The sequence below is a fragment of the Hemiscyllium ocellatum genome, chromosome 5 (genome assembly GCF_020745735.1).
Source record: "Hemiscyllium ocellatum isolate sHemOce1 chromosome 5, sHemOce1.pat.X.cur, whole genome shotgun sequence".
In the NCBI taxonomy this organism is placed as follows: domain Eukaryota; kingdom Metazoa; phylum Chordata; class Chondrichthyes; order Orectolobiformes; family Hemiscylliidae; genus Hemiscyllium; species Hemiscyllium ocellatum.
The window spans coordinates 99,416,763-99,443,384 of NC_083405.1; the positions used below are offsets into that span (position 1 = coordinate 99,416,763).

General features: G+C 37.3%; 1 protein-coding gene across 1 annotated transcript in view; it reads left to right on the plus strand.

The window, feature by feature from the left end:
• rab18a (RAB18A, member RAS oncogene family) overlaps positions 1 to 16,864 on the plus strand; it is a 38,774-nt gene extending 21,910 nt beyond the window's left edge. The window contains exons 4-7 of the mRNA XM_060825590.1: positions 11,158 to 11,230; positions 11,426 to 11,544; positions 14,578 to 14,644; positions 15,123 to 16,864. Coding sequence (XP_060681573.1) covers positions 11,158 to 11,230; positions 11,426 to 11,544; positions 14,578 to 14,644; positions 15,123 to 15,298 — 435 coding nt within the window. The 3' untranslated portion in view covers positions 15,299 to 16,864. The remainder of the gene's footprint in view (positions 1 to 11,157; positions 11,231 to 11,425; positions 11,545 to 14,577; positions 14,645 to 15,122) is intronic.
• The last annotated feature ends 9,758 nt before the right edge of the window (positions 16,865 to 26,622 follow it).

Consider the following 26,622-nt stretch of genomic DNA (forward strand, 5'->3'; position numbering starts at 1 on the left):
AGTTTCACATCCTGTATTATGACAAACTAGGGAATGTGGATGGACTGGGAGTGGGGAATTGTTGATTCAGAAGCATGAGTAAAAATTGAGTCAAAAATCAAGGTTGTCAGATTGTGCATGTATATTGTAAATACAAGACTTGCATCTGGGCAGCTGTTTTAAAGGTTGTGTACGTTTTGCAAATAATACGTTGTTTAGTAAATAATCTATTGCAGGATTGAGAATGCAGTTAAAATATCTTGTAGGTCTAGGGTTTAATGCCAGAAAAAAAAATCTCTGCTAAAAGTTTAACGTTTGAACATAACTGCTAGCAACTTGTTTAGTTTTTCTTACAGACTTAGCTTTATTCAGACAATTCCCTCCCAGAGGTTTACTTATCATAAGCCATGGAGAAATGTTCTGAATTAGGAACAGTAACCCAGCATATATTTAGAATTGATAAGTAATTGATGTCGGCAAAATTTAAAATAACACATTAGAAACTAAAGTTAGCTGCACACGCACTTTGTGTGCGTGTTCAGTTTGTATTTTTTTTGGTGCATTTAAAATTATGATTTGAGTCTTGACAATCTGTGGAGAATTGAAAGTGAAGTTTGACCACTAATAACGATGTCAACAACTGCAAGCAACTCTTCACATTACATACTGACAATGCAAGTTCTAAGCTTGTTTGCAAAAACAGCCTAAATTCCTGGCTCCATGGATCTGCAGTAGACATTGGTTCACCTCTTCCAACTTGTTCACTATCTTTAGACTTGCTAGAAAATTGTGGCATAAAATCATCACTGTAGGATCAGGCAGTACAGCACTTTAAATATGGTGTTCATTGTTAATTTCACAGTTGAAGTGAATTCTGGGTCTTTGCTTTTAACACTTGAATAGATTTGTCTAAATCTATTTTGATGTTTCTTTAACAAAAAAGATCTTTCAATTTAATTGACCACCAGAAGATAGAGTGCCTTGGTTTGACCTGTCATTGCCGTTTTTCTCTCTAAATATTTTATCTGTAAAACACAGGAAAATTATTATTCCTAAGTTTTATTTTGGATATGACACTGGCTAAATGTGTAGCAAAATGCATGATTGGTTTTTCTGGTTTTCTGCCAATTGTTTTGTTCCCCATTTCTCTAAAATTATGTACTATTATAATTCCACTGACAATAGCATTTCACCCTTAAACCATAATCAACTTACTTCAGTCATGAGCCTTGCATACTAAACTGTAAAGAATTTTAATGCTCAGTGTGGTCTGTTGTGAAGCTTGGAATCATTTTCATATGCAAGTACAAAGTTCTAAGCTTAATTGACTGAAACAGCACACTTATATAATTGGTGACATTTCAATCTTATTAGGCACAAATTGTGACTGTTTATTAACTTGAACTTTTGCTGATACCTTTTTATTAAGTTCAATAAGTCAATACAAAATGATTTGTATTCAGCAGTAAATACTCACATTTGGAAGAACTGTATGCCATGACTGTAAAACAAAAAAGTGATGATTGATCCTTATGCTGCAAAATGTATTTTTGAAATATCAACTGGAAACCTTTTGCTAACATCAATGACTGCTCATCTGACTTTTGAAATTAAAATATTTTAACTTCACATGAATAGTCCAAATGAAGATTTGGACTCTTCAATAACATTACAAGAATTGCATCAGTTTTAGTGGAAAATAATGGCTCCCAGAAACTAGTTAGTTCATTGTTTCAGATTTGTGAATTATTTCTGTGGCTTCTTAGTGTGCCATATGCAATATATTCTTATAGTATCTGGAGGCTAAAGAATGATTCTGTTCACCATATTGTCTGATACAAAATGATGAAATAAAAAAGCCTTACAAATGGAAATGATTTTCATGGCTTAGTGGGAAATGTAATGTGTCCTGATTTGAGTTTAAGAATTTAGAGTGAAAGTTATTTATATATGTATGCACATGCTTGTGTGGAGATGTATATGTCTGCATATGTATGTGATATTTAACAGCAAAGTAAGTGTGTCATACCAGGCAGGATATTGAACTTTGTAAGAATAGGGATAAAGACATTTCTCTGCCATGATATTCAATCTATGTTTGACTGCGTAATTAGAATTTGCCTTTAATTTATAATTGTCCTGTACTAAAATAATTGTCTCAAAGTTACTTTGTTAGTTTTTGACTTTGCTCTTGAGATCAGTATATTTTGAATCTTCACAATATTTTTCATGTCCAGCCTGGTGGTTTTGTTTGTGGTTTTAACATTTAAATCATGTTTCTGTCTGTAGTGATCTCATGTGCAGTCTAAACTTGATGTTTTATGGACTGATGCAATACTTACCTTTTCTCCTGTTAGTTTAATTGGGAAGTTAGAGTCTATTAAAGGCAATGTAATAGCAAAGCATTTGGAAATCCATGGCTTTTGCCCAAAATGTCAATTTTACTGCTCGGATGCTGCTTAAACTGCTATGCTCTTCCAGCACCACTAATCCAGAATTTGGAAATCCATATTATAATCAATTAGAGCTAGTATGGCTTCACTAAGGAGAAATGCTTAACTAATTTATTGAAACGTTTTGAGGTGCCACCAAGCAAGATAAAAGCGAATCATTAGCTGCAATATATTGAGATTTCCAAAAATCATTTTGATAAGGTTGTGTATGTAAGCATGCTTAATAAGCTAAGAACCTACAGGGTTGGGGATAGCATATTAGCCTGAATAGAAGATTAGCTAACTATTAGAAAATGGAATTATGACAAAAGGGACCATTGCACAATGGCAACTTATAACTGGTAGAGTACCAAGCGGATCAGTGCTGGTACCACAGTTATTTACAATTATATTATGCGATCCTCGGCTTCTTATCACTGAACAAATCAGATCCCAGAGTGGAATATGGCTTGATAAATCTTTTGTTAATTTGCTGGTTTTAGTGAGGTCTTTTACCAACATACAAGTCTGTGTAATGCTGCAAGTTAGTTTCAACAAAAAACAAATTTATTATGCAAAAGTATAATAAGCTGTTCACATGTAATTCTGTTATGATTTTGAAACACATGGTAAAATGCAATCCTGTTAATCTCAAAAGCACTACACACCAGAGAAAATTCCCATACCTTTCTCATTTATAGGGCTTAATTTAACTGTGACTTCAATTCCCTATCTTGAGAAACTGATGGCCTTTCCTTGGAGCCTTGGTGTTTAGACTTTCTCCGCTTCAAATAACTCCTCCGTGGTTGTAACCAAACCTGTCCGGTCTGGAACTAACTAACTAAACTGCTCACACTAAGGTAACATATTTCTTAATAGCTCTAAACCATCTCCTTTGGTAAGGAACAACTGAAAAACACATCCAATTTCAGCCAATATTTCTGCAAAATTACTAAACTGAAACACACAAGAATTTTTCTAACCATGGGTATTTCCCTAATTCCAAAATAATTCCATAATCATCTATTTGAATGCATCATTTACTGCATTATTCGCTTTGTTTGCTTGTCAACTATCTCCATGTAATCAAATTCCCATTGACCTCCACCAGCTTCCTGTAGAGTCATAGAGATATACAGCTTGCAAACAGACCCTTCGGTCCAACTGGTCCATGCTGAACAGATATTCTAACCTAATCTAGTCCCATTTGCCAGCACTTGGCCCGTATCCCTCTGAACTCTTCCTATTCATATACCAATCCAGATGTCATTAAATGCTGTAATTGTACCAGCCTCCTCCATTTCATCTGGCAGCTCATTCCATACACTCACTGCCCTTTGCATGGAAAAGTTGCCCCTTAGGTCCCTTTTATATCGTTCCCCTCTCACCATGAACTTATGCACTCCAGTTCTGGACTCCCCCACCCCAGGGAAAAGACCTTGTCTATTTATTCTATCCATGCCTCTCATGATTTTATAAATCTCTATATAACGTCACCCCTCAGCCTCCAAAGCTCCAGGCAAAACAGCCCTAGCCTATTTACCTCTCCCTTTAGCTCAAATCCTTCAACCGTGGCAACATTGTTGTAAATGTTTGCTGAACTCTTTCAAGTTTCACAACATACTTCCAATTGGAAGGAGACCAGAATTGAAATGCAACACTCCAAAAGTGGCATAATCTCAGAGTAAGGTCAACCATTTAGATTAGAGTCTAGATTAAAGTGGTGCTGGAAAAGCAGAGCAGGAAAATCGATGTTTTGGGCAAAAGCCCTTCATCAGCCATTCCTGAAGGGCTTTTGCCCGAAACGTCGATTTTCCTGCTCCTCGGATGCTGCCTGACCTGCTGTGTTTTTCCAGTACCACTCTAATCTAAACACTGGTTTCCAGCATCTGCAGTCCTCACTTTTGCCTGGTCGAACTATTTAACACATTGATATGGAGGACTTCCTTTTTAGAAGGTAATGAGTCTGTGGAATTCCTTATTGTAAAGGATTGTAGAGGCCGGCTGACTGAGAATATTCAGGGTTGATATTCCTTTTTAATCAATAAGGGAATGAATGGTTATGGGAAAAGAAAGAAAAGTGAAATTGGGGTTATCATGTCAGCCATGATTTCATTAAAAAGTGAACAGACTAGATGGTATGAATACCTTAATTCTGTTCCTATGCCATGTGTCTTTTTGACAATTGCATGGATGAAAACATCTCGTTATGGCTAAGGAGCCTATTTATTGAATGAAAGTTTAATTGGTTTTGTACTCCATCTTGGTATTCCAGTTTAATGGTACCTGCCTTTTACATGACTCTTGCAGGGTAGCATCAACCAGTTGGAAAGATTAGCAACCATGTGCAAGGTAGAAATGCAGAATGTATTGCATGAAAAATCATTGCCTAGCTACTGTTTGTAAAATAGCACAGTTCTGGTCTATATCGCTCAAATTCATTTTGAAGAAATGTACAGGCAGCGCTGGCAAATTTTCTGACAGTCTCAAACAGCAGTGTGACAATTGCTAATCTGATTTTAGTTTTCAAAGGAGGGATAAATGTTAATCAGGAGACTGGGAAAGCTCACTTGCAACAGAAGTATAATGGAGTCTTTTGTGTGTATCTGAGAGGATAGACCAGGCTTATGATTAACATTTCATTCAAATTGTACGGCCTATTTAGTACTGCAGTAGGACGTCAGACTAGTTTATACAAGCGTCATTTTGTGTTTAGAAACACAGGAAGCATGAATTTAAAAAGACCTTTGTGTCCTGGTTTTATGTGGTTCGATTGTTCCTTTGTAGAAAGCTAATTTTAAAAAAAAAAGTATTTGATATAGAATAAAGAGGAAGAAATGCATTTGTGAATCAAGTTTTTTGTTTTTCATACAGCTTATGAGGATAAGGGATAACTTATGATATTTGCGACATCAATGATTCTGATTTAGATTTGACATCGTCCATCACAAAAGGGTGAAGAAGAATGAAATAAATAGCACTTGTTCACCAATGTTTGATTTGGGTTTCACAATACAAGACGAATTCCAGAAATGAAGCAAGACACTTTGCATCAAGACACTTAATGAAATGTGCTATTGAGAGGAATTCTTAAACAGAAGATGATGTAAATTAAGGAAAGACTGTGAAGTGGCTGGAGTCATACCTGGGACATAGGGAGGATGGTTCTGGAGTAACCAATAGTTTGTGTCTGGACATTCCTGCAGGGTTTCTCAAAGAATTGTCATCAGTGATCTTCTGTCCATCATAAGGTCAGAAATGGAGCTGTTGGCTGATCACGTTTCACCCTCATTTTCAATTAAATGGGTAATGAAGCACTGTATGCCCACAGTCTGCAGGTTTTGGACAGTGTCAAGCTGGGTTGAAAAGTGAAAAGCAGCATTTTATGCTGTCAGATTATGACCATTTCCAGCAAGAGAGATCTTGAACACTTCCATTGATGTGCAGTGAAACTGACCCACCTTCAACATACCTGTTAGTTACTATGATCCTATTGAATTTCAGGTCAGACAGCACGCTACATTTGTGCTACATTTGTGTCAGGAACTGGATATTTTGCAGTGAGTAACTCACCATCTGATGCCAACCAGCCCAAAATAAAGTGTCTCCATCTACAAGGCAGAAATCAGAACTGTGACCATGCATTCTCTACTTGTGTAGGTACAAGTGAAGTTTCAACCACATTCAAAGAATTCACATCCAGGACACAACAGTGTCTTGATCGGCGACTGGTCCATTAATTTACCTAACCACACCAGTGGTCTTGGTCACTGCATATATTTGCAGGATGCGGTGGCGGGGGACAGGATAAGGTGCATGAGAACACTGTCACCTCCAAGTTACACACTTTCTTGCTTTGGGATGTACTGTTCTTTAGTGCTGACTCAAAATCTTAGAAATTCTTATATATCATAGATCATAGAAAGGAACAGCACAGAACAGGGCCTTTGGTCCACCATGTTGTGCCAAGGATTATTCCTAATCTAATATAAAATAAAATAACCTAACCTTCACACCCCTCGATTCACATTTAAGCAGTCGCATAAATGTCCCTAATGACTCTGCTTCCACCACCACCGGCAACACATTCCATGCATTCACAACTCTCTGCGTAAAGAACCTACCTCTGACGTCTCCTTTATACCTTCCTCCTAATATCTTCAAACTATGGCTTCTTGTCCCAGTCAATCCTGCCCTGAGGAAAAGTCGCTGGCTATTGACTCTATCTATTCATCTCACTACCTTGTATACCTCGATCAGGTCTCCTCTCTTCCTCTTTCTCTCCAGAGAGAAAAGTCCAAGTTTATTCAACCTTTCTTCATAAGGCAAGCCCTCCAGTCCAGGCAGCATCCTGGTAAGCCTTCTTTGCACCCTTTCCAAAGCCTCCTTATCTTTCCTATAATAAGGCAACCAGAACTGGACGCAACATTCCACGTGTGGTCTCACCAGAGACTTGTAGAGCTGCAGCAAAACCTTGTGGCTCTTAAACTCGATCCCTCTGTTAATGAAAGCCAAAACACAATATGCTTTCTTAACAACCCTATCCACTTGGGTGGCAACTTTGAGGGATCTATGTACTTGCACACCCACATCCCTCTGTTCCTCCACACTGCCTAGACTCCTGTCTTTAATCCTATATATTCAGCATTTGAGTTCGACCTTCTAAAATCCATCACTTCGCGTTTATTCAGGTCGATGTCCATCTGTCATTCCTCAGCCCAGCTCTGCATCCTGTCTGTGTCGCATTGCATCCTGCAGTAGCCCTCTATACTATCAACGACACCTCCAACCTTTGTGTCATCTGCAAATTTACTCACCCACTTCTCAACCTCCTCATCCAAGTCATTTATAAAAACTGCAAAGAGCAGAGGCGCAAGAACAGAGCCCTGCGGTACCCCACTCAACACTTTCCTCCAGGCAGAATACTTTCCATCTACAACTGCTATCTGCCTTCTGTCAGCCAGCCAATTCTGAATCTAGATAGCCAAATCTCCCTGTATCCCATACTTCCTGACTTTATAAATGAACCTACCATGGGGAACCCTATCAAATACCTTGCTGAAGCCCATATACACCACATCCATTGCTCGACCATCGTCGACCTGTCTTGACACCTCCTCGAAGGACTCCGTAAGATTTGTGAGGCATGACCTGCCCCTCACAAAGCTATGCTGACTGCCTTTAATCACACTATGGCTTGCCAAATAGTCATGTGGAAGTACGCTAACCAATACTGTCTGTAGTGTTTCAAAAGTAAAGCTCACTAATGCCTGATTGTTGTTTTGATGAAGCCTACATCCCAATAATTTTTTTTAGGAAGAGAAATATAAACAGTATGAGAAGCAAGTACAAGAATAGGTTTAGATGAGGTGGGCACAAACTTGTGTAGTGCAGTGCTAAAGCTAAACACCAAATTTGATCCTTAAACACTTTTTGTCTGACTGCACGGTCTCCTGGAGCAGATCTGGCTACAGGTACATTGGAGAGTACTAAAACCAAATTAGCAGTCGGTGGTGGCTTATCATTGCAACAAAGTTTGTAATAATTTAAATCTGATTTCGTTGGAATGATTAGGAAGTTACTTGTTGAAAGTTGGCCATCTCAACTTCCGGATATCACTGCAGGGGTTCCTCAAAGCTGTGTCCTAAGCCCTGCTATCATCAACTGTTTCATCTATAACCTGCCCTGCATTGTAACACCAAAAGTGGAGATGGCTGCTGATTGCGCAATGTTTAACACCATTCACATTTCCTCAGAATGAAGCAGTAGGTGTCCAAGTGGTGTCAGATCTGAACAATATCTAGGCTTGGGCTGTCAAACAGCAACATTTGCAACATGCACAAGTGCTGGGTAATGGCCATTTCCAATATGAGTGTTGCAATTGCTCTTTGACATTCATTGGCACTACCATCACTAAATCCTCCACTGTTTATACCCTCGGGATTACCTTTGACCAGAAATTGCATTTAAATAGCTATATAAATGCTACAGAGGTCAGATGTGATGAACAGCCTCGTTTTTGATGTGTTTTCACATGAGCAGAATTCAGTGTTATTATAAAGATGTTATGGTGAAAGGGCAATTGTTGAAGAGTGTAAATGTGGGAGTATGCAAAGTTAATTCAGTCTCGAGTAGCTAAATGTTCACTTTGGCCTGTCGTTAGCAATGCTTTAGTAACCTCAAACTTCTTTCTCTGCCCTTTTTAAAACATTTACTGAGCTGGGTGTCCTGACATTAGTAGATCCAACTAATATCTACTGATTAGCAATTATACCTGTTAATTTGTGCCATATGAGTAGTGTCTGAATGAGGAAAATTTAGTGCAAACTCAATATTTAATTCCCAGTGTCAGGATGCTTCCTGATTAGGATCTAGTATATTTCATATGCAGATTTGCCAAACCATCATTGGAGATCCTGATGCCACCAGGGCATTCAACTGAGTACAAAATCTAAAATGAATGGTCTGCAATTTTGTAGTAAAGCTAATTTATTTTGAATCACCTGAATAAACTACCAGAATGATTTGTTTCAGATAGAAGCTTACCAAAAACAGTATCTAAATTTGCAAAAGTAAAATTCTGTGGAATCTAGAAATAAAAGCAAAATGTGCTGTTTAATAATCAGCAGGGTGGGTATCATCTGTGGAGAGTGTGTTAAGTTTTGAGATTACCATTAATTAGAAAGTACAAAAGTTCATGGAGGTAATTGAAGCAGTTACCTTGTCACAGTCCAGTCCACTCTTGCTAAGTCTTTGTTTAACAGAATTCTATTAACTTGAACTGTGTTGTTCATAACATTATACATTTGAATAGGTTTGAAAGCTGTCAAATAAATCACAAAATTCATAGAGTAAGTGATAACCTTTCACAGCCCTGGAGTTAACGTGATTAAATTGGGTTTTGTTCGCCCTTCTGCTTGAACAAGTGTTCATGTCTTCTGCTATGAATATTGCTAAATCTAGATAGAGTTTCAGATTTCAACTCTAATTTTGAGGAATGGTTAGAATCAAGGGCATATGTACTAGCTTAGCTGTAATGATTTCCTTGCTATTAAGAATGTCTTATTGTTTATAAATCTTTTCACCCTCTGGAACCAGTTATGTTACATATGGATCACTATCAGAACTGTCTTGCTCTCAAAAGTGAAGGTGTTCAGAAAAACCTGTCCCACCCATTCTTTTTGTTTAATTGCTTCTGTATCCTTCAAATAAAATTCTTGGATTGGCTCAACTTCACATTTAATTCTTGACAATTTAGACAAACTTTTGGATCATTCGCTATGTAATTAATCTCCTTACTATTCCATGAGGTCACTTTTAAAAAATCTGTCGTCTTACCAATGTAGCTCGTTTTATAAGATCATCTGGCATCACCATCTGGAAGGTTTAAAATTATGCTACTGGCTGCTTGGGTGCATTCAATCTTCAGAAATAGTTTAAGAATTCTTGACTTTTTAAAGGTTGTATTTTTAAAAAAAAACCCATAGACTTTGGCTGTTGCTGTTTTTAGCCTTAGGGGGGCGCTTACAGCCAAATTATGGGTTTGTTACTCTGACATTTAGTAAGCTGCAATCCTCATGCTGTCATTGTTAAGACAAGTGGAATCTGCTGGGCTTTAGAATGTTGGATTTAGCAATGTGAAAAACCCTTTACAGTTGGTGAAGCATATACCATTAGATTAGCATTGGCACGCTTACATACTTAATCTAAGTCTACTTGCCAGAATTTTCCACACAATATTTGTTATTCTTCTCCATGTTAATCCATGCCACTAAATGCAGAAGCTTCCCATTTGTGCTGTCTGTCTGTTACCTTTATAAATGTGCTTGCAACATTAATGCATCACTTTCTAGGATTTTTTAGGTACTACTATCATTGGTTGTCTTTTATTTTTAAAATATTCATCTGTTTGGCACAGTCACATTTAAAATTGGCACTCTTTCCGTAAATTTTTTTAATTTACTTGGATGAAATAGACTTGCTCAGGATTACTAAGTCGCAGCTATTTGAGCATAACAAATGTATTCAAGTAGTAGTAATGAGGTCAAAATACATATATGTTAAATGAAAATATAAATGAAGCGAGCAAGACTGAGTTTGTATTTTAAACAAAGCTCTCAGTAGTTTAAAAATTGAAACTAACAGAAATATTCAGTTCTTATTTGGACCTGCAATTCTAAACATCAAATTTGTGTGATGCTGGAAAAGCACAGCAGGTCAGGCAGCATCCGAGGAACAGGAGGATTGACGTTTTGTACATAAACCCTTCTTCAGCCCTTCATCTGGCTTATGTCCGTAATGTCGATTTCCCCTGCTTCTTGGATGCTGCCTGATCTGTGCTTTTCCAGCACCACATTCTGATCCCCAGCATCTGCACTCCTCATTTTCTCCTAATCAAATTGGATTTCAAGCATAAAATATTTATTACCTTACAGTTAAAAAGTGACTTCATTTCTACTTTAGAGGTTCCAGCTATTGTTTCATACAAATTGTTTAGTAGGTGAAATATGGTTGTATATTTCTCTGTTACAGAAGATATAATGAACACCTAAAATTAATTTTGTTTCATCTTTTCAAAAAATTCCAGCTGAGCACTTAATTAAGTTTTATTCTACTTTAGCCAAATATTAATACTGTAAACTATTAAAAAGTAACAAGGCAACTAAATGACAAATACAAAGCTCTTTTCTCTCTACTCCACCTGACACCACTGGCATCATTTTATGTCATTGTTCTTCAATTTCAGGACACTGCTGGCCAGGAACGGTTCAGGACCTTGACTCCTAGTTACTACCGAGGGGCACAAGGTGTTATATTAGGTAAATGTCTGATTTCATACATTCATGTATTAATACTTCCAAATTTCTTAGCAATGTACCTTTTCTACCATAAAATAGGCTTTAGATATGAAGTCCCAAATATATTACAGTCCAATTAACAATCCCTTCAATACTGCTTTGTCTTCAAGATTAAACTATTTCCATATAATAAATTTGGAAATGCTTTTCTTCCAGTGTATGATGTGACCAGAAGAGAGACCTTTGTAAAATTAGAAAATTGGTTGAATGAACTGGAGACATATTGCACAAGAAATGATATTGTGAAAATGCTAGTCGGAAACAAAATTGATAAAGTAAGTGAAGCAATTTAGTTTCTGTTACGTTTCTTTGTTTTTAGTTTATTGTACTGCATAACGTTATGCCTCTCACATCTTCTATATAAGTACCGTATATACTCATGCAAAAGTCAAATTTTTTAAACTATGTTTTTAAAGGTTAAATTTATGGGGTCAACTATTACATGGTTACTACTTTTGAGGGGCTGAAATTTATGCTACAGTCCAAAATATCATATCATATATATATATATATAAAATAATGATCAGAAGCCCAAATAATAACTAAACGAATGAAGAAAAAGAAGGTTGCCACCTGACGCTGACCTGATGTGTCTTAAACTTGCGTGCCAAATTCTTACTATTTCCTCCATTTTCTCTCTTCTGTTGTTTTAGTTTTTCAACCGAATAAACTAACTAAAAACAAATTCATTTCCTCATTGTAACATTTATGTACAGGATGATACGTTCACTCTCAAATGTTGCTCTGTTATCTGTGAAGAATTAGAGTTAATTTTCCATACATCTTATGTAAAAATCCCAAATTTTTTGGTCAAAAGTAGGGGGTCAACTTTTATGAGATCGGCTTTTACTCGAGTACATACTGGCAAGTTGTTTCTGAAATACCCTTTTCTATGGTAGAGTTGGGATTTGTTCCTTAATAGTGCCTGTTCTTAGTCCATAAATATTTTCAGGCAATTTGGTAGCATTAGCAGCTGAGTATTTTGTATTTAAAACGAAATAGAACTTAGCTATTTGAGCATGTCTATCTGCATTATGCTTTTTTTCTGAACATGCTGCAAGGCTAAGCCAGTAGATGGGGCAATGTACAGTACAGTGTGTTTTCACTGTAGAAGCAAAGTCTGATGGTTTTCTCTGCAGTTCGAAATTTGTTGTTTATGTATGTGGGGATTTTCCATAGTCCAGACTAACCTGATAGTTGGGAGACTGATTGCTGTTGAGACTTCTTATGTATGCATGTGCATGCTTCATCCCTCATGTGCGCTCTACCTCAAGGCACGTTCTTGTCTTATTGCTTACTGCTGATTATGTAGATGCTTGTATAGATATTTAAAGTTTCCTTTGAATGATGCTTTATCAAACTTTGTGTAATAATTTCTTGTACTGCTGGTCATTTTGTGTTGGGACAATTCAATCCTTGCAAATAAGAATGCCAGCACTTTGCAGTTTTTTAAAATCGGTTGAATGCTCCTACACTAATTAAAATGTTTCTGGTGTTGCTTAATAGTTTTAAAAATAAGAGCACTTTCACAATACAGGTATCCATATCTTTCTTAATGGTAATTAGCTAACTGTGATCACATTGCTTTCTTTTCAGATATAGCTTGTTTCAACTGCCTTCTAATGAATCTTGATTGTGTTGAAGTTCATTTTAAGTGCCTACATATTGGTGGCCATCTTTGAAAACTAGAATGTAATTGAATTATCACAAAGAATATTGCTTCAATTTGCACAATCTGAACTCAGAATATTATCCGATGACCTCCTACTTAGACATTGGTATCAGGTTCAAGTACAAACTTAATCACTAAAATCTTTCCAGTATTGGAAGATAAATACATGTAATAATATTTAAAGTATGCTGTTATTGGTTCATATAAACTATATAAATTGTGCTCCTCTCTTAAAATTTTGAATGGCTGCTTATTGTTTCTTTAATTTGAAAAGTCTAAACTTACTACTACGTGATTCTTCAATTTTGAACTAAGACCAGAACAGGCGCGCAGTTTTATAAAACTGTCTTTTGTATTGTGGTAGCCCGAGCTGACCACTGTATTTGGAATTTAATTCTATCTATATAGTAGCTAAACACCTGTTCTGTCGAGTTTGTTGTTGTGGTGAGTCTTTGAACAAAACAGTGACCTCAATTACAATTTGCTGCAATTTTGAAACTGCAAATGCAAGGAATACCAACACTTTGGAGATCAAAATAGAAGTCGTTGAGCATTATGATATAAATGATTCTACTTTAGATCTTCCACAAAGTCTCTTGTGATCACCCGTGTCCATCAGAAGATATTAAGAAGTGTGATTTGTCTCTGATTCAGTGGAATAATACTGCAAAGTTTTTCATTTTATGTGGCAATTATTGACACTCTGTGTCTTCCATTGGAATTTAAGATATCTTCACACTTTGTTTTCTTGCTTTTTTCCAACTTTCCACCAAATTACGCAAATTCTATCAAATTCATACCAAATTAGGCACATTTTAAAATTACATTTTGTACCCCTTTTAATATGTATGAAATGTCTTTTGAGTTGTTAATCCATTTTACTTGTCAAAATAACAAAGTACTTTTACATTTGTGGATCAAGTGCTTGTATGCTAGTAATCAGAGAGGCTGACTTCAAGGTCTTATCTTTATAAACTATCCCTGTGACATTTTCTGACTGTGTTCTAAGTATTTCGATCAACCTGTTCAGTGATGTTATGATATACCTCTGGAGCACGTGGCACTTGAACCCAGACCTTCTGATTCAAAAGTAAGCACACTGTCACTGTGCAACAAGAGAGTTTTAATACACTAAGTTTTTCTGGCGCAATAAGAAGCACCTGAGAATAAGAAATCTGTATTTACTGCAATCAGGTAATTCGTTCTTATTGTGGGTATGCATTTAAGACATCACTTTGGCCTATATTTATGGGTCTTCTACAGCTATTGAGCGTCAGTGTGAAAGATAATCGGTATTTCTGATCATTGTGTTTCTTGGAGTAAGAACATTTTATAGCTCAGCTATAGCAGAGGTCCACGTAGCAATTGCAGTCCTGGTGGGGTGTGGGATTAACTATGATGACATGCACTAGATTGCACCTTCCTTTCCTTTCAGGCTCTCTTCTAGGCTTAGTATCCTTTTTAAGGTTGTTTTTCTACATTAAACAGTTAAATAGTTTAATTACTCTGCAAAATTTTTTTTTGATTTCCTATCATTGCAACAGAATTTAAAGTTGCAATGATGTTTATGTAAGATACATTTTTTTTAAAAAAAACTGATTATTTTATCTATTAATGCAAAGTTGTTCTGTTGAAGGAAAACCGTGAAGTAGACCGGAATGAAGGCCTCAAGTTTGCAAGGAAACATTCTATGTTATTTATAGGTAGGTTCGCAGAAGTAACTGCTGAATTTCTGTTTTTGAATTGGGTGGAAATGAGGAAAAAGAGTAGTTGGAGGAGCATATAAGGACTTTCAACAATTGCTATTGAATATACTTATTGATTAATTTAACTGTTCCCTTTCTGCTAGATTAAAAAAAAAGGTCAGTGCTGGAAATCAACTTAAGTTAGACTTGTGGAGCAGGCCAATGATATCTGATGAGGAAGATGTGATTGTCTATTCCTTTAGGTGTTGCTAGAACCGCTTGATAGTTTTGTTTTGGTGTATGTTGTATTTATTTTAGTTACAATGCATAACAACCACTGAATGTGATTAGTTTTATTCACTTGCAGTTCAACAATTACAATATGCTATTATGCATCTGTACACTTGTATTTTTCTTCACATTTGAAAGTAACTTACTGAGCACTTAAAAACACACCAAATGTGATCTAAATCTTTATCAAACATTTATTTTCCAGAATCAAGTGCAAAAACACGTGATGGTGTGCAGTGTGCGTTTGAAGAACTCGTTGAAAAAATTATTCAGACTCCAGGCTTATGGGAAAGTGAGAGTCAGAATAGTAGACTTAGATTATCTGATTCGCCTGACGCCAACAGTGGAGGTTCTTGTGGTGGATATTGCTCTTTGCTGTAAACTGTAAAATTTATGATGAAATTATCTCTTGCCAATTTTAAACAATTGGTTAGCTATTTGTATAAAATCTAGAGTTGACATTGCAGTTTGCACACTTTGTTCACATCATGTAAAATAATCCCCAATATTTTGCCCAAAGCCAGATTACTCTTAGGCTTGCAATCTAGAGTCAGTATTCATAAAACATTTTGCTTGTAATGTCAAAAATATCCTCATAATTTGAAACAGTTACGTATTAAAACTCTCTGCAACTGTTTTCATTAGAGGGGGTCAAGGTTCATGTGTACATGTTCATGTGGTCCAGTTTCATCAAGAAACAATCTGCCCATTGTAGATGCAATATATTTTCTTCCTTCTCTTTGTTTGTGTTTTTACACACTTTAGTGCTGAACTACTTATGTCTTTCCCCAGCCCCCAACCTCAGAAGTGTTTCATATGGTTTGCGAACTTTGGAGTGTATGTGGTATGTGTTGGGAACACCTTGGTGTTAAAATGCTTCAATATAACTGAATTTTCACTGCTGTTAGTCTAGCTGAATAAACATCTTATAAATGCAAGAGAACAGTAAGCTTGTATCAGATGTTAAAATAACATTCTTTCATTCATAAACTGGTAATTAAGACTGTTCTAATAAAATTTTGCTGAATTTTTAAAAAACTTATCACTTTACTGGTTGTGCTTAACAAATGCATTCCAATACGCAGACACACGAATTGTAACTTTTGAAATGACGGAATTACACGATTCTTGTAGCATCCATACCATAGGATGAATTTAGAAGCTGTTCTGTGCTAACCAAAGGGAGGAAGCATTTAGAAAAACAATTGGAAACATTTGACTTTTTCGGTTAGCTAAATGCTAAACTGCATTTAATGTTTTTTTAATCTTGCCTTCAATGTATGTGTATACATTTGACACTATTATTATAGAAGTACGTTATTGATTACACTTTGTAAGTATTGTATAGAAAAACTGCAATATTTTCTTTAATCATTAAATGTTTTTAAGATATGCAAATTGAAGGTTGGTTAGTAATTGTAAAATGTCAGTTGTTAAAGGTGTAGCTCACCTGCAATGGTGGTTGTTGCACTGTACATTTGCTGAAAATTGAAAATCTAAATTTGAAATGTGTTATCATAAATGAGATTTAAGTAAGTAATCCCTGTGCTGTTCAATTTCATTCTTCATTAATAACATTAGACGCTTTTTGCTGCAGTTCTTTGAATAATCCAAACATTTCTTAAGAAAAGACTAAAGGGTTTGAGTTAGGCAGGTTGAAAAGCCATATGTAGAAATAAATTTAGGTGTTTCAGTTATTGGGCAGCACTATTGAATCAACTGTGTGCGATCCCATTCACTTAATAATCTTCTTGAAATCAATGTTATTGAGATTTTCTTTCTGTAAGAAAATACCACTTCAAAGTTTTCATTAAGCTAAAGTTCAGAGCATGCAATTGTATTGAAGATAACATTGAAATTATGTGCTTTTTAAGTTGCATTTAGGAAATGCAAAATGTTAAATGCTTCAATATTATTTTGTTTGAACTCTACTCTGGTCAGCGATTCGTACATGATACATTTTTCAATATATTTACTGTGACCTGTTTTGTAGAATGCAATAAACTGCGAACAGGTTGATTAGAAAATATCTACACTTAATCCTGTGTTTCATTGAGTTATTTTTAAAATAACTGTTAAATGGTTCCAAACCATTAACAGTTTTGTAATTTAGTTCTCTTATTAGGTAGAATATTTTCTGGCACTTCCTCTTGTGATGTAGCCTGGTTGTTTCTACAAATAGCATAAACATGATTAACATGATATAGAATCTAGTGCAGCAGCTAAGTTTTGTTCTGCTAAAAGCATTTCTTTATTCTTGAAAGATCTGTAGCTTTATTTAAAAGTGCTACGCTACTCCTTGATCAAGCTCATCAAATAGTTCAGGCAATTTTAAATAGTTAGCTGTATTAACCTGGAATGTCCCAAGTTCAGTCTTTGGTGTTGAGTGAACTACCCAGGGTGTCATTATGGCTGTATTAATTTCAGCGCTCCAATTTAAAATCACTCCCTTGAATTAAATGCAGCAGGTTCCACTGGACTTCTCAACGTAAATCCAATGCACAGTGAGATTTTACTTTCACTTCTGTATTTGAACACCTCATACAGTCACATTCGATGCCCCAATATGAGCAGTGGCTGTTCTGATGTACTGGAGCTAACCTGCCTGAGCAAGGAGTGATAAAGGATTCGGGAGAAAACTGCTGAAAATGAGAAGTAGTACTACAGTATCCTTCAACGATATAGGACACTTTATCACTTCAGTTAACAGTTTAAAAAGTTAAATTATTTGTCTCATAGTTACAGTGTGGAATCAGTTACAGCTAGTGTGATAATAATGCTGATGTAAAATTTAGAATTTGAGAATAATAACTATCTTGGACTATAAATAAATCTATTTGGTATTGTATTGCTAAGTCTGAGGATTTGTGAAGTAATTGTTTGCTATTTTATAATTATGATGCCTGAACTATTTGATGAGCTTGATCAAGGAGTAGCATAGCACTTTTAAATAAAGCTACAGACCTTTCAAGAATAAAGAAATATATTTAGTAGAATAAAACCCAGCTGCTACACTTGATTCTCTATCGTATTATATTAGAATATATAGTGCATGAGCAAAAATTCTACATGATTCATCTTCCAAGATATTTGTTAACATTTAAAAAAATTTTACTTCTGTTTGAAAGCAGTGCATAAAGCAATGAGTCATATGAACTTGCCTGTTTGTTTATCTTAACAGACAGGAACTTCTCTGAAGTTACCCTATTTGAAATAATGAGTCAGTCACCAAATTCCCTTCTATCACCAACTGAACTGTAGCATTAGTACAGTTGCACAGTCTTCCCTCAGAATCTATGATAGTCACCCTTCACTCTTCTAAACTCATTAAAATAAGCCCAATCTGTTCAACCTTTCCTCACAAGGCAACCTACTCATCCTCTGGCAATTCATTCTATGTGTGAAAACGTCCCTCTGTTTCCTTTTAAATCTTTCTCCTCTCACCATAAAATTATGTCCTAAAGGTTTGAACTTCCCAACCTTGCCTATACCCCTCATGATTTCATAAATCTCTAAGGTCATCCCTCAACCCCCTATACTCCAGTGAAAAAGGTCCTAGCCTATCCAATGTCTCCTTATAACGCAAGCCCTCCAGTTCTGGCAACATCCTTTCTAATTTTTTCTACACCTTCTCCAACTTAATAATGTTTTTCCCATAGCAAAGTAACTAGAAATGTACACAGCACTCCAAAAGTGACCTTACCAACGTCCTATACAACTGCAATGTGACATCCCAACTCCTATACTCAGTACTCTGGGCAAGGAAGGCAAGTATGCGAAACACTATCTTTACCACTCTCTCTACCTATGATACTACTTTCAAGGAGCTAAAACATGAAGTCTCTCTGTTTGACAACACTCTTCAGGGCCCTGTGATTACCTGTAAGCCCTGCCCATGTTTGTTTTACCAAAATGCAACACCTTGCATTTATCTAAACTAAACTCCATCTGCCACTCCTCAGCACATTGGTCCAATTGATCAAGACCCCTTTGTCATCTTGGATAACCCATTTCACTGTCTATGATATCGCCAGCGTTAATGTCATCTGCAAACCTACTGACTATGATTCCTATATTCTCATCCAAATATAAATGACAACAGTGGTCCCAGCGCCAATCCCTTTGGAGCATCACTGGCCACCGATCTCCAGTCTGAAAATCAGCCCTCCTCTACTGTTTTCTGTCTCCAACCATCAAGCCAATTTTATATCCAGTTGGCAGGCTGTCCCTGCATCCCATGTGATCTAACTTTACTAACCAGTCTACCATGCAAACCTTGCCAAAGGCTGTACTAAAGTCCATTTGAAAAATCTGTCACTTTCTCCACATCTATCTTCTTGGTTATATCCCCTTGCGTAGAAAAGTTTTACTAGAATGTTGCTAGGGCTGAAGAATTATAGCTATGAAAGAAATTGGAGAGTTTGAGTTATTTTCCTTGAAACATGTAGGATAGATGATGTGAAACTTGAGAGGGTTCACAAAAGGTTTATAAAGATGTTGCCAGGGTGGGATGTTGAGCTATAGGGAGAGGCTGAATAGGCTGGAGCTATTTTCTTTGGGGTATCGGAGGCTGAGAGATGACCTTATAAAATCATGAGGGGCATGGATGGGGTGAATGACCAAGGTTTTTTCACCGGAGTGGGGTGGTCCAAAACTAGAGGGTATAGGTTTAAGGTGAGGGGGAAAGATTTTCAAAGGGACCCAAGGGGCATCCTTTTAATACAGAAGGTGGTGTATGTATGGAATGAGCTGCCAGATGATGTGGTGGAGGCTGGTACAATTACAACATTTAATTCCATATGGATATATGAATAGGAAGAGTTTAGAGAGATATGAGCTAAATGCTGGCAAATGGGATCAGATCAGTTTAGGATGTCTGCTTGGCATAGACATGTTGGGCCATGCTGTATTACGCTGTATCTCTACAACAGGGAAGGCTGAGGGATAACATGATTGAGGTATACGAAATTGTGAGGGCTAGCGATAGAGTAGACAAAAGGAACCTGTTTACCTTGGTAGATAATTCAAAAACTGGGGTTCATAGATTCAAGGTAAGTGGCAGAAGGATTAGAGGGGATGTGAGGAAAATCTTTTTTTAATGCAGCGATTGGTGTGTCTGGAATTTGCTGCCTGAGTTGGTGGTGGAGGCAGAAATTCTACGCCTCTTTTAAAAAGGACCTGGACTTTAAGTACAGAACAGCAACAGACCCTTTGGTCCAATTCGTCCGTGCTGACCAAATATCCTAAATTAATCTATTCCCATTTGCTAGCACTTGGCCAATATTGCTCTAAACCCTTCCTATTCATATCCCCTTCCAGGTGCCTTTTAAATGTAAGTGTACTAGACTCTACCTGCACCTGAAGTGTTGTAAGTTGCAGGGCTATGAGCCACATGCAGGAAGATAAGATTAGAAAGGACATCTGGGTGTTTCTGGGTTGGCATGGAAATGATGGGCAGAGTGGGTCCCTTCGGTGCTATATCACTTCTTCAATTGTTTTAATAATTCTTTTGGGAGTCCTAAGTAACTGCTAGGATGAGGGAAGCTGCAGGAAAAAGGTCGTATTGTTTTCAAGGAAAGAAAGTTGAAAGCAGAGAACAGAAAATACAAGTGTTTTCATTTTCAACTGGGATGATAATAACACGTTTAAAAGGGAAGATCCAGTACCTGAGAAGAGAGAGCTAATTATCATATCAGCTTTGGCAAGTTGGAAAATTGGTGATCAGCAGTTTAATGGAAAAAGTGTTAGGAGAAGCAGATGATGAATCTTATGAACAAGATGCGCTTAGAGAAGGCATTAGCCAAAATAGAAGACTAGTGAAAAAAAAGCCCTATGTTTGGAGCTAGGGGAAGGATAATCTTTGGGGTAAGCTTGGTTTGATTGACAAGGTTGAAAGAGAGAAGGGGCAGCTGACCTGATTGTCTCAATCTTGCTCGCAAAGTTCTTTCCATTTGTTGTTGAGGGAAGAGGGCTTCAAAGTGATGGTTGTCAGTGTTGTCAAAAAGTCAGGATTATCTTCACATTTCAAGATGACCTGGAGTAGTAAGCAGATTTTTCAAAAGATGCTTGATTGGCTATAGCCAGAGTTACTGATGAATAGCTAAATCAATAGACAATAGATGCAGGAGTAGGCCATTCTGCCCTTTGAGCCAGCACCACCATTCATTATGATCATGGCTGTTCGTTCTCAATCAGTATCCTGTTCCTGCCTTATCCCCATAACCCTTGATTCCACTATCCTTAAGAGCTCTATCCAACTCTTTCTTGAAAGTATCCAGAGACTGGGCCTCCATAGCCTTCTGGGGCAGAGAATTCCATACACCCACCACTCTCTGTTCTAAGTGGCCTACCCTTTATTTTTAAACTGTGTCCTCTGGTTCGGGACAACAAAGCTTCCTGCCTCCAGAGTGTCCAATCCTTTAATAATCTTACATCTCAATCAGATCCCCTCTCAGCCTTCTAAACTCAAGTGTATACAAGCCCAGTCGCTCCAATCTTTCAGCGTAAGATAGTCCCGCCATTCCAGGAATTGATCTTGTGAACCTATGCTGCACTCCCTCAATAGCCAGAATGTCTTCCTTCAAATTTGGAGACCAAAACTGTGCACAATACTTCAGGTGCGATCTCACCAGGGCCCTATACAGCTGCAGAAGGACCTCTTTGCTTCTATGAAGACCAGCATGCTATTAGCTTCCTTTACTGCTTGCTGTACCTACATGTTAGTTTTCATTGACTGATGTACGAGAACACCTGGATCTCATTATACTGTCTCTTTACCTAGCTTGACTCCATTTAGGTAGTAATCTGCCTTCCTGTTCTTGCCACCAATAGTGGATAACCACACGTTTATCCACGTTAAACTGCATCTGCTATGCATCCGTCCACTCACCTAGTCTGTCTAGATCACCCTGTGTTCTCCTAACATCCTCCTCCCATTTCACCCTGCCACCCAGCTTTGTGTCATTGGCAAATTTGCTAATATTACTTTTAATACCTTCATCTGTATCATTAATGTACATTGTAAAAAGCTGCGGTCCCTGTTGCACACCACTGGTCACCGCCTGCCATTTTGAAAGGGAGCCATTTATCACTACTTTTTGTTTCCTGTCAGCCAACCAATTTTCAATCCATGTCAGTATTTTGCCCCTAATACCATGTGCCCTAATTTTGCTCACTAACCACCTATGTGGGACTTTATCAAAGGCTTTCTGAAAGTCCAGGTATACTGCATCCAATGGATCTCCCTTGTCCATCTTCAGAGTTACATCCTCAAAAAATTCCAGAAGATTAGTCAAGCATGATTTCCCCTTCATAAATCCATGCTGTCTGACCTATCCTGTTACTGCTATCCAGATGTGTCGTAATTTCGTCCTTTATAATTGACTCCAGTATTTTTCCCACCACTGACGTCAGACTAACTGGTCTATAATCATTTGTAAACTATAAGCATTCAATTGTCTTACTTCTTTTCTAAATTCACTTGTGAGATGTGGATGTCACTGGCTGGTCCAGCATTTATTACCCATCCCTAGTTTCCCTTCAGAAGGTGATGGTGAGCTGTTGCCTTGAACTGCTGCAGCTTGTGTGCTTTTGGTATACCCACCATGTTAGGTGATGAAATGCCAGCAACTTGGATTTAAGAGAGTGACGTTGGTGCCTGTATCAGAGACAAGAGCTAATGTGGGAGGGAGCGAGTATGGGTTTTAGAACATAGGGCCTGTTCTGTTCTGTACTTTTCTATGACCCACCATGTTGTGCCGAGGATTATTCCTAAACTAATATAAAATAACCTAACCTACATACCCGTCGATTCACTGCTGTCCATGTGCATGATCAGCAGTTGCTTAAGTGTCCCTAATGACTCTGCTTCCACCACCACTGGCAACACATTCCATGCATTCACAACTCTCTGCGTCAAGAACCTACCTCTGACGTCTCCTCTATACCTTCCTCTTAATATCTTAAAACTATGATCCCTCGTGCCAGTCAATCCTGCCCTGGGGAAATGTCTCTGGCTATTGACTGTATCCATGCTTCTCATTACCTTCTATACCTTGATCAGATCACCTCTCTTCGTCCTCTTCTGAAAAGCTTAGTCAACGTCTTTTCGTAAGACAAGCCCTCCAGTCCAGGCAGCATCCTGGTAAACCTTCTTTGCACCCTCTCCAAACCCTCCTTATTTTTCCTATAATAGGGCAACCAGAACTGGACACAATATTCCAAGTGTGGTCTCACCAGGGACTTGTAGAGCTGCAGCAATAATTTGCGGCTCTTAAACTCAATTCCCCATTAATGAAAGCCAAAACACCAAATGCTTTCTTAACAACCCTATCCACTTGGGTGGCAACTTTGAGGGATCTATGCACTTGAACACCAAGATCCCTCTGTTCCTCCACACTGCCAAGAATCCTGTCTTTAATCCTCTATTCGGCATTCAAGTTCAACCTTCCAAAATGCATCACTTTGCATTTATCCAGGTTGAACTCCTTCTGCCATTTCAGAACCCAGCTCTGCACCCTGTGCACTGCAGCCTGCAACAGCCCTCGATACTATCAACAGCACCTCCAACCTTTGTGTCATCGGCAAATTTACTAAGCCACCCCTCAACCTCCTCATCCAAGTCATTTATAAAAACTACAAAGAGTAGAGATCTAAGAACAGAGCCCTGTGGGACACCATTCACCACTGACGTCCAGACAGAATACTTTCCATCTACAATCACTCTGCCTTCTGTCAGCCAACCAAATCTGAATCCAGTCAGTTTTATTTGGACATGGAATCAAAGATGGATATGAGGGTGTGATTAAGGAAATCAACACAATTAGAAATGACATTGTAAATAGAAAACCAAAGCTAGACAGTTGGAAGCTTTCAAAAAATATTGTGTCTTAAAGAAGAGTATTTAACTAGGTATGATGTAGAAGGTAAATATGATTAGTGGGGAATACAAGGAAATTATTAAAGATGAAATAATTTTGGAATCAGGAGACTACGTGAAACGGCAAAGTCGATAGGGTGGCCACAAGTGGGAGAGTTTCCATAAAAGCATTTTCACCATTGCAGTCTTAATGGAAAAATGATTCTGCAGAACTGATTTTTTTACAGTTAGTCTTTGTATTATTTCAGTGAGTGAAACTTAGTATGAACACAGTGGGGAAATGCTTAGTACAGATTTTGCATTGTATAGAAGAAATCATAAATACTCCAAAAAGTCAGATACTTTTTTGTACAGCATCCTTATTTGAGTCTATTTTGTAACCATATCCTGATGTAGAATGGAATGGAACAGGAAGACAGAAGAAAAGGATTTATACACTAACACAATGGAAACAGTTCTGTCTGTAAAAATTCAAGGTCCCTGGCAAATAAAAATATTTAAAATTTTCCTCTGAAATGTCCCACATCAGTTCACATGTGATTTCAGTCTTAAGCTTGAAGTGAGCAGGATCTATATTAAATATTCCAAGTGTAACTTATATAACTAAAAATATAATGAACAAAGGCTCCCCAATCAGCAGAAGTGAAATACTGTAACATTTTAGTTGATTTGTACACCAGTTCTTTTAAAAATTCTACCCTAAAATATGTTTCATTTTCCTTAGAAAATTATTAGTAATTTATATCATGATACAGAAATTATGCTGATTATTATTACAGGCATTGAGGAGTTATATTTATTTTGTATTACAAACTCCAGAAGACATTTTTGAAAAAAGTATACTGTTACCCATTTCTTAGCAACATTCTTAAAAAGACCAAATATTGAGTACTGTTGGCATAGTGAAGAATATCAAAGAAACTAGTTGTTAGGTTGCCACATTGGCAAAGTATCTGAAGTGTTTCAATTTCAGTTGAAATTTATTCGTTTTCACTAATTCAAAGAAAACTGCTTCGTGTTCTAGCTAACATGCCTGGTTGAGGACTGCAGTTTATATTAAACAGTCCATTGTGGTAAACCCGTAAGACACGATCAGTTTTAGAATCCTTGCTCACTAACTTGCACTTCTTATTCGTAACAATTTTTCAGCAGATGGCACTGAATTGAAATACATTAATTGTCAATATTTTCACCATTATCCATCAATTGTTAAGAGCAAACAAACAATCGGATAAATTTTAATGCGATGTATATGCAATCCTTGCACTAAAATTTAATGTCTAAGAGAGAAATACATAATGCATGAATTTTCAGTAGAGTGAATTTATTCAATTTGGTTTCGCTAATCTTAGCACCAGAAACATCTGGACTCACCTCGAGTAATCCTCAAGCAATTTAACAGTTACTGGTAATGACCACGGTTGTAAATCCAACTTTGGAGAATAAGAAACTGTGAGAAGTTACGCAAAACAGCATATTGCTAGAGTTCAGTCATGTGCCAATTTTCATATTTTGAAAAATTAACTTAAAGGGCAAGCATATCAGAACTTTTTGCTTAATCAAACTTCAGATTTTAAGGAAGCAAATTTAACAGCAATTCATCTCAATTGTCACAAAAATTATATTTAATTTGATTTCTTGGTTAGTTCTCAACTTTTATGTGCTTGTAACAAATACACTTGAACTGCCAAAAAGTATTGAGATGTTATTCAGGCTCTGATTCTCCAATAGTTAACAAATCCAGGTTTTATGAGAATTTAATAATCAGTTGAGCAACAGAGAACATAGAACATTACAGTGCAGTACAGGCCCATCGGCCCTTGATGTTGCATCGACCAGTCATACCAATCTGAAGCCTATCTAACCTACACTATTCCATGTACTTCCATATGTTTGTCCAATGACGACTTAAATGCACTTAAAGTTGGCGAATCTACTACTGTTGCAGGCAAAGCATTCCATACCCTTAATACTCTCTGAGTAAAGAAACCACCTCTGACATCTGTCCTATATCTATCACCCCTCAATTTAAAGCTATGCCCCCTCATCCTCGCCATCACCATATTTGGAAAAAGGCTCTCCCTGTCCGCCCTATCTAACCCTCTGATTATCTTGTATGTCTCTATTAAGTCACCTCTCAGCCTTCTTCTCTCCAACGTAAAACAGCCTCAAGTCCCTCAGCCTTTCCTCAAGAGACCTCCCCTCCATACCAGGCAACATCCTAGTAAATCTCCTCTGCACCCTTTCCAAAGCTTCCACATCCTTCTTATAATATGGTGACCGGAACTATACACAATATTCCAAGTGCAGCTGCACCAGAGTTTTGTATAGCTGTAGGATAACCTCATGGTTCCGGAACTCGATCCCTCTATTAATAAAACTTAAAACACTGTATGCCTTCTTAGCAACCCTGTCAACCTAGGTGGCAACTTTCAAGGATCTGTGTACATAGACACTGAGATCTCTCTGCTCATCTACACTACCAAGTATTTTACCATTAGCCCAGTGCTTTGCATTCCGGTTACTCTGACCAAAGTGAATCACCTTATACTTGTCCTCATTAAACTCCATTTGCCACCTCTCAGCCCAGCTCTGCAGCTTATCCATGTTTAGAACTAAATAAATGAGCAGTGAACTGTTGAAAACAGCCTGATTGAAATGACTTTGAGGGCACTATAATTGGTGGATTCCAATGCTTTTGGGAATCCTTTTCCGTTCAATGGCCATTTTTGCATGATTGCAGAAATATCTACATTGAATGGATATTCACACTAACCGTTTTTGGTGATTCACTGCAGAATTAGCTACTGCTTATTAGATGAACTAA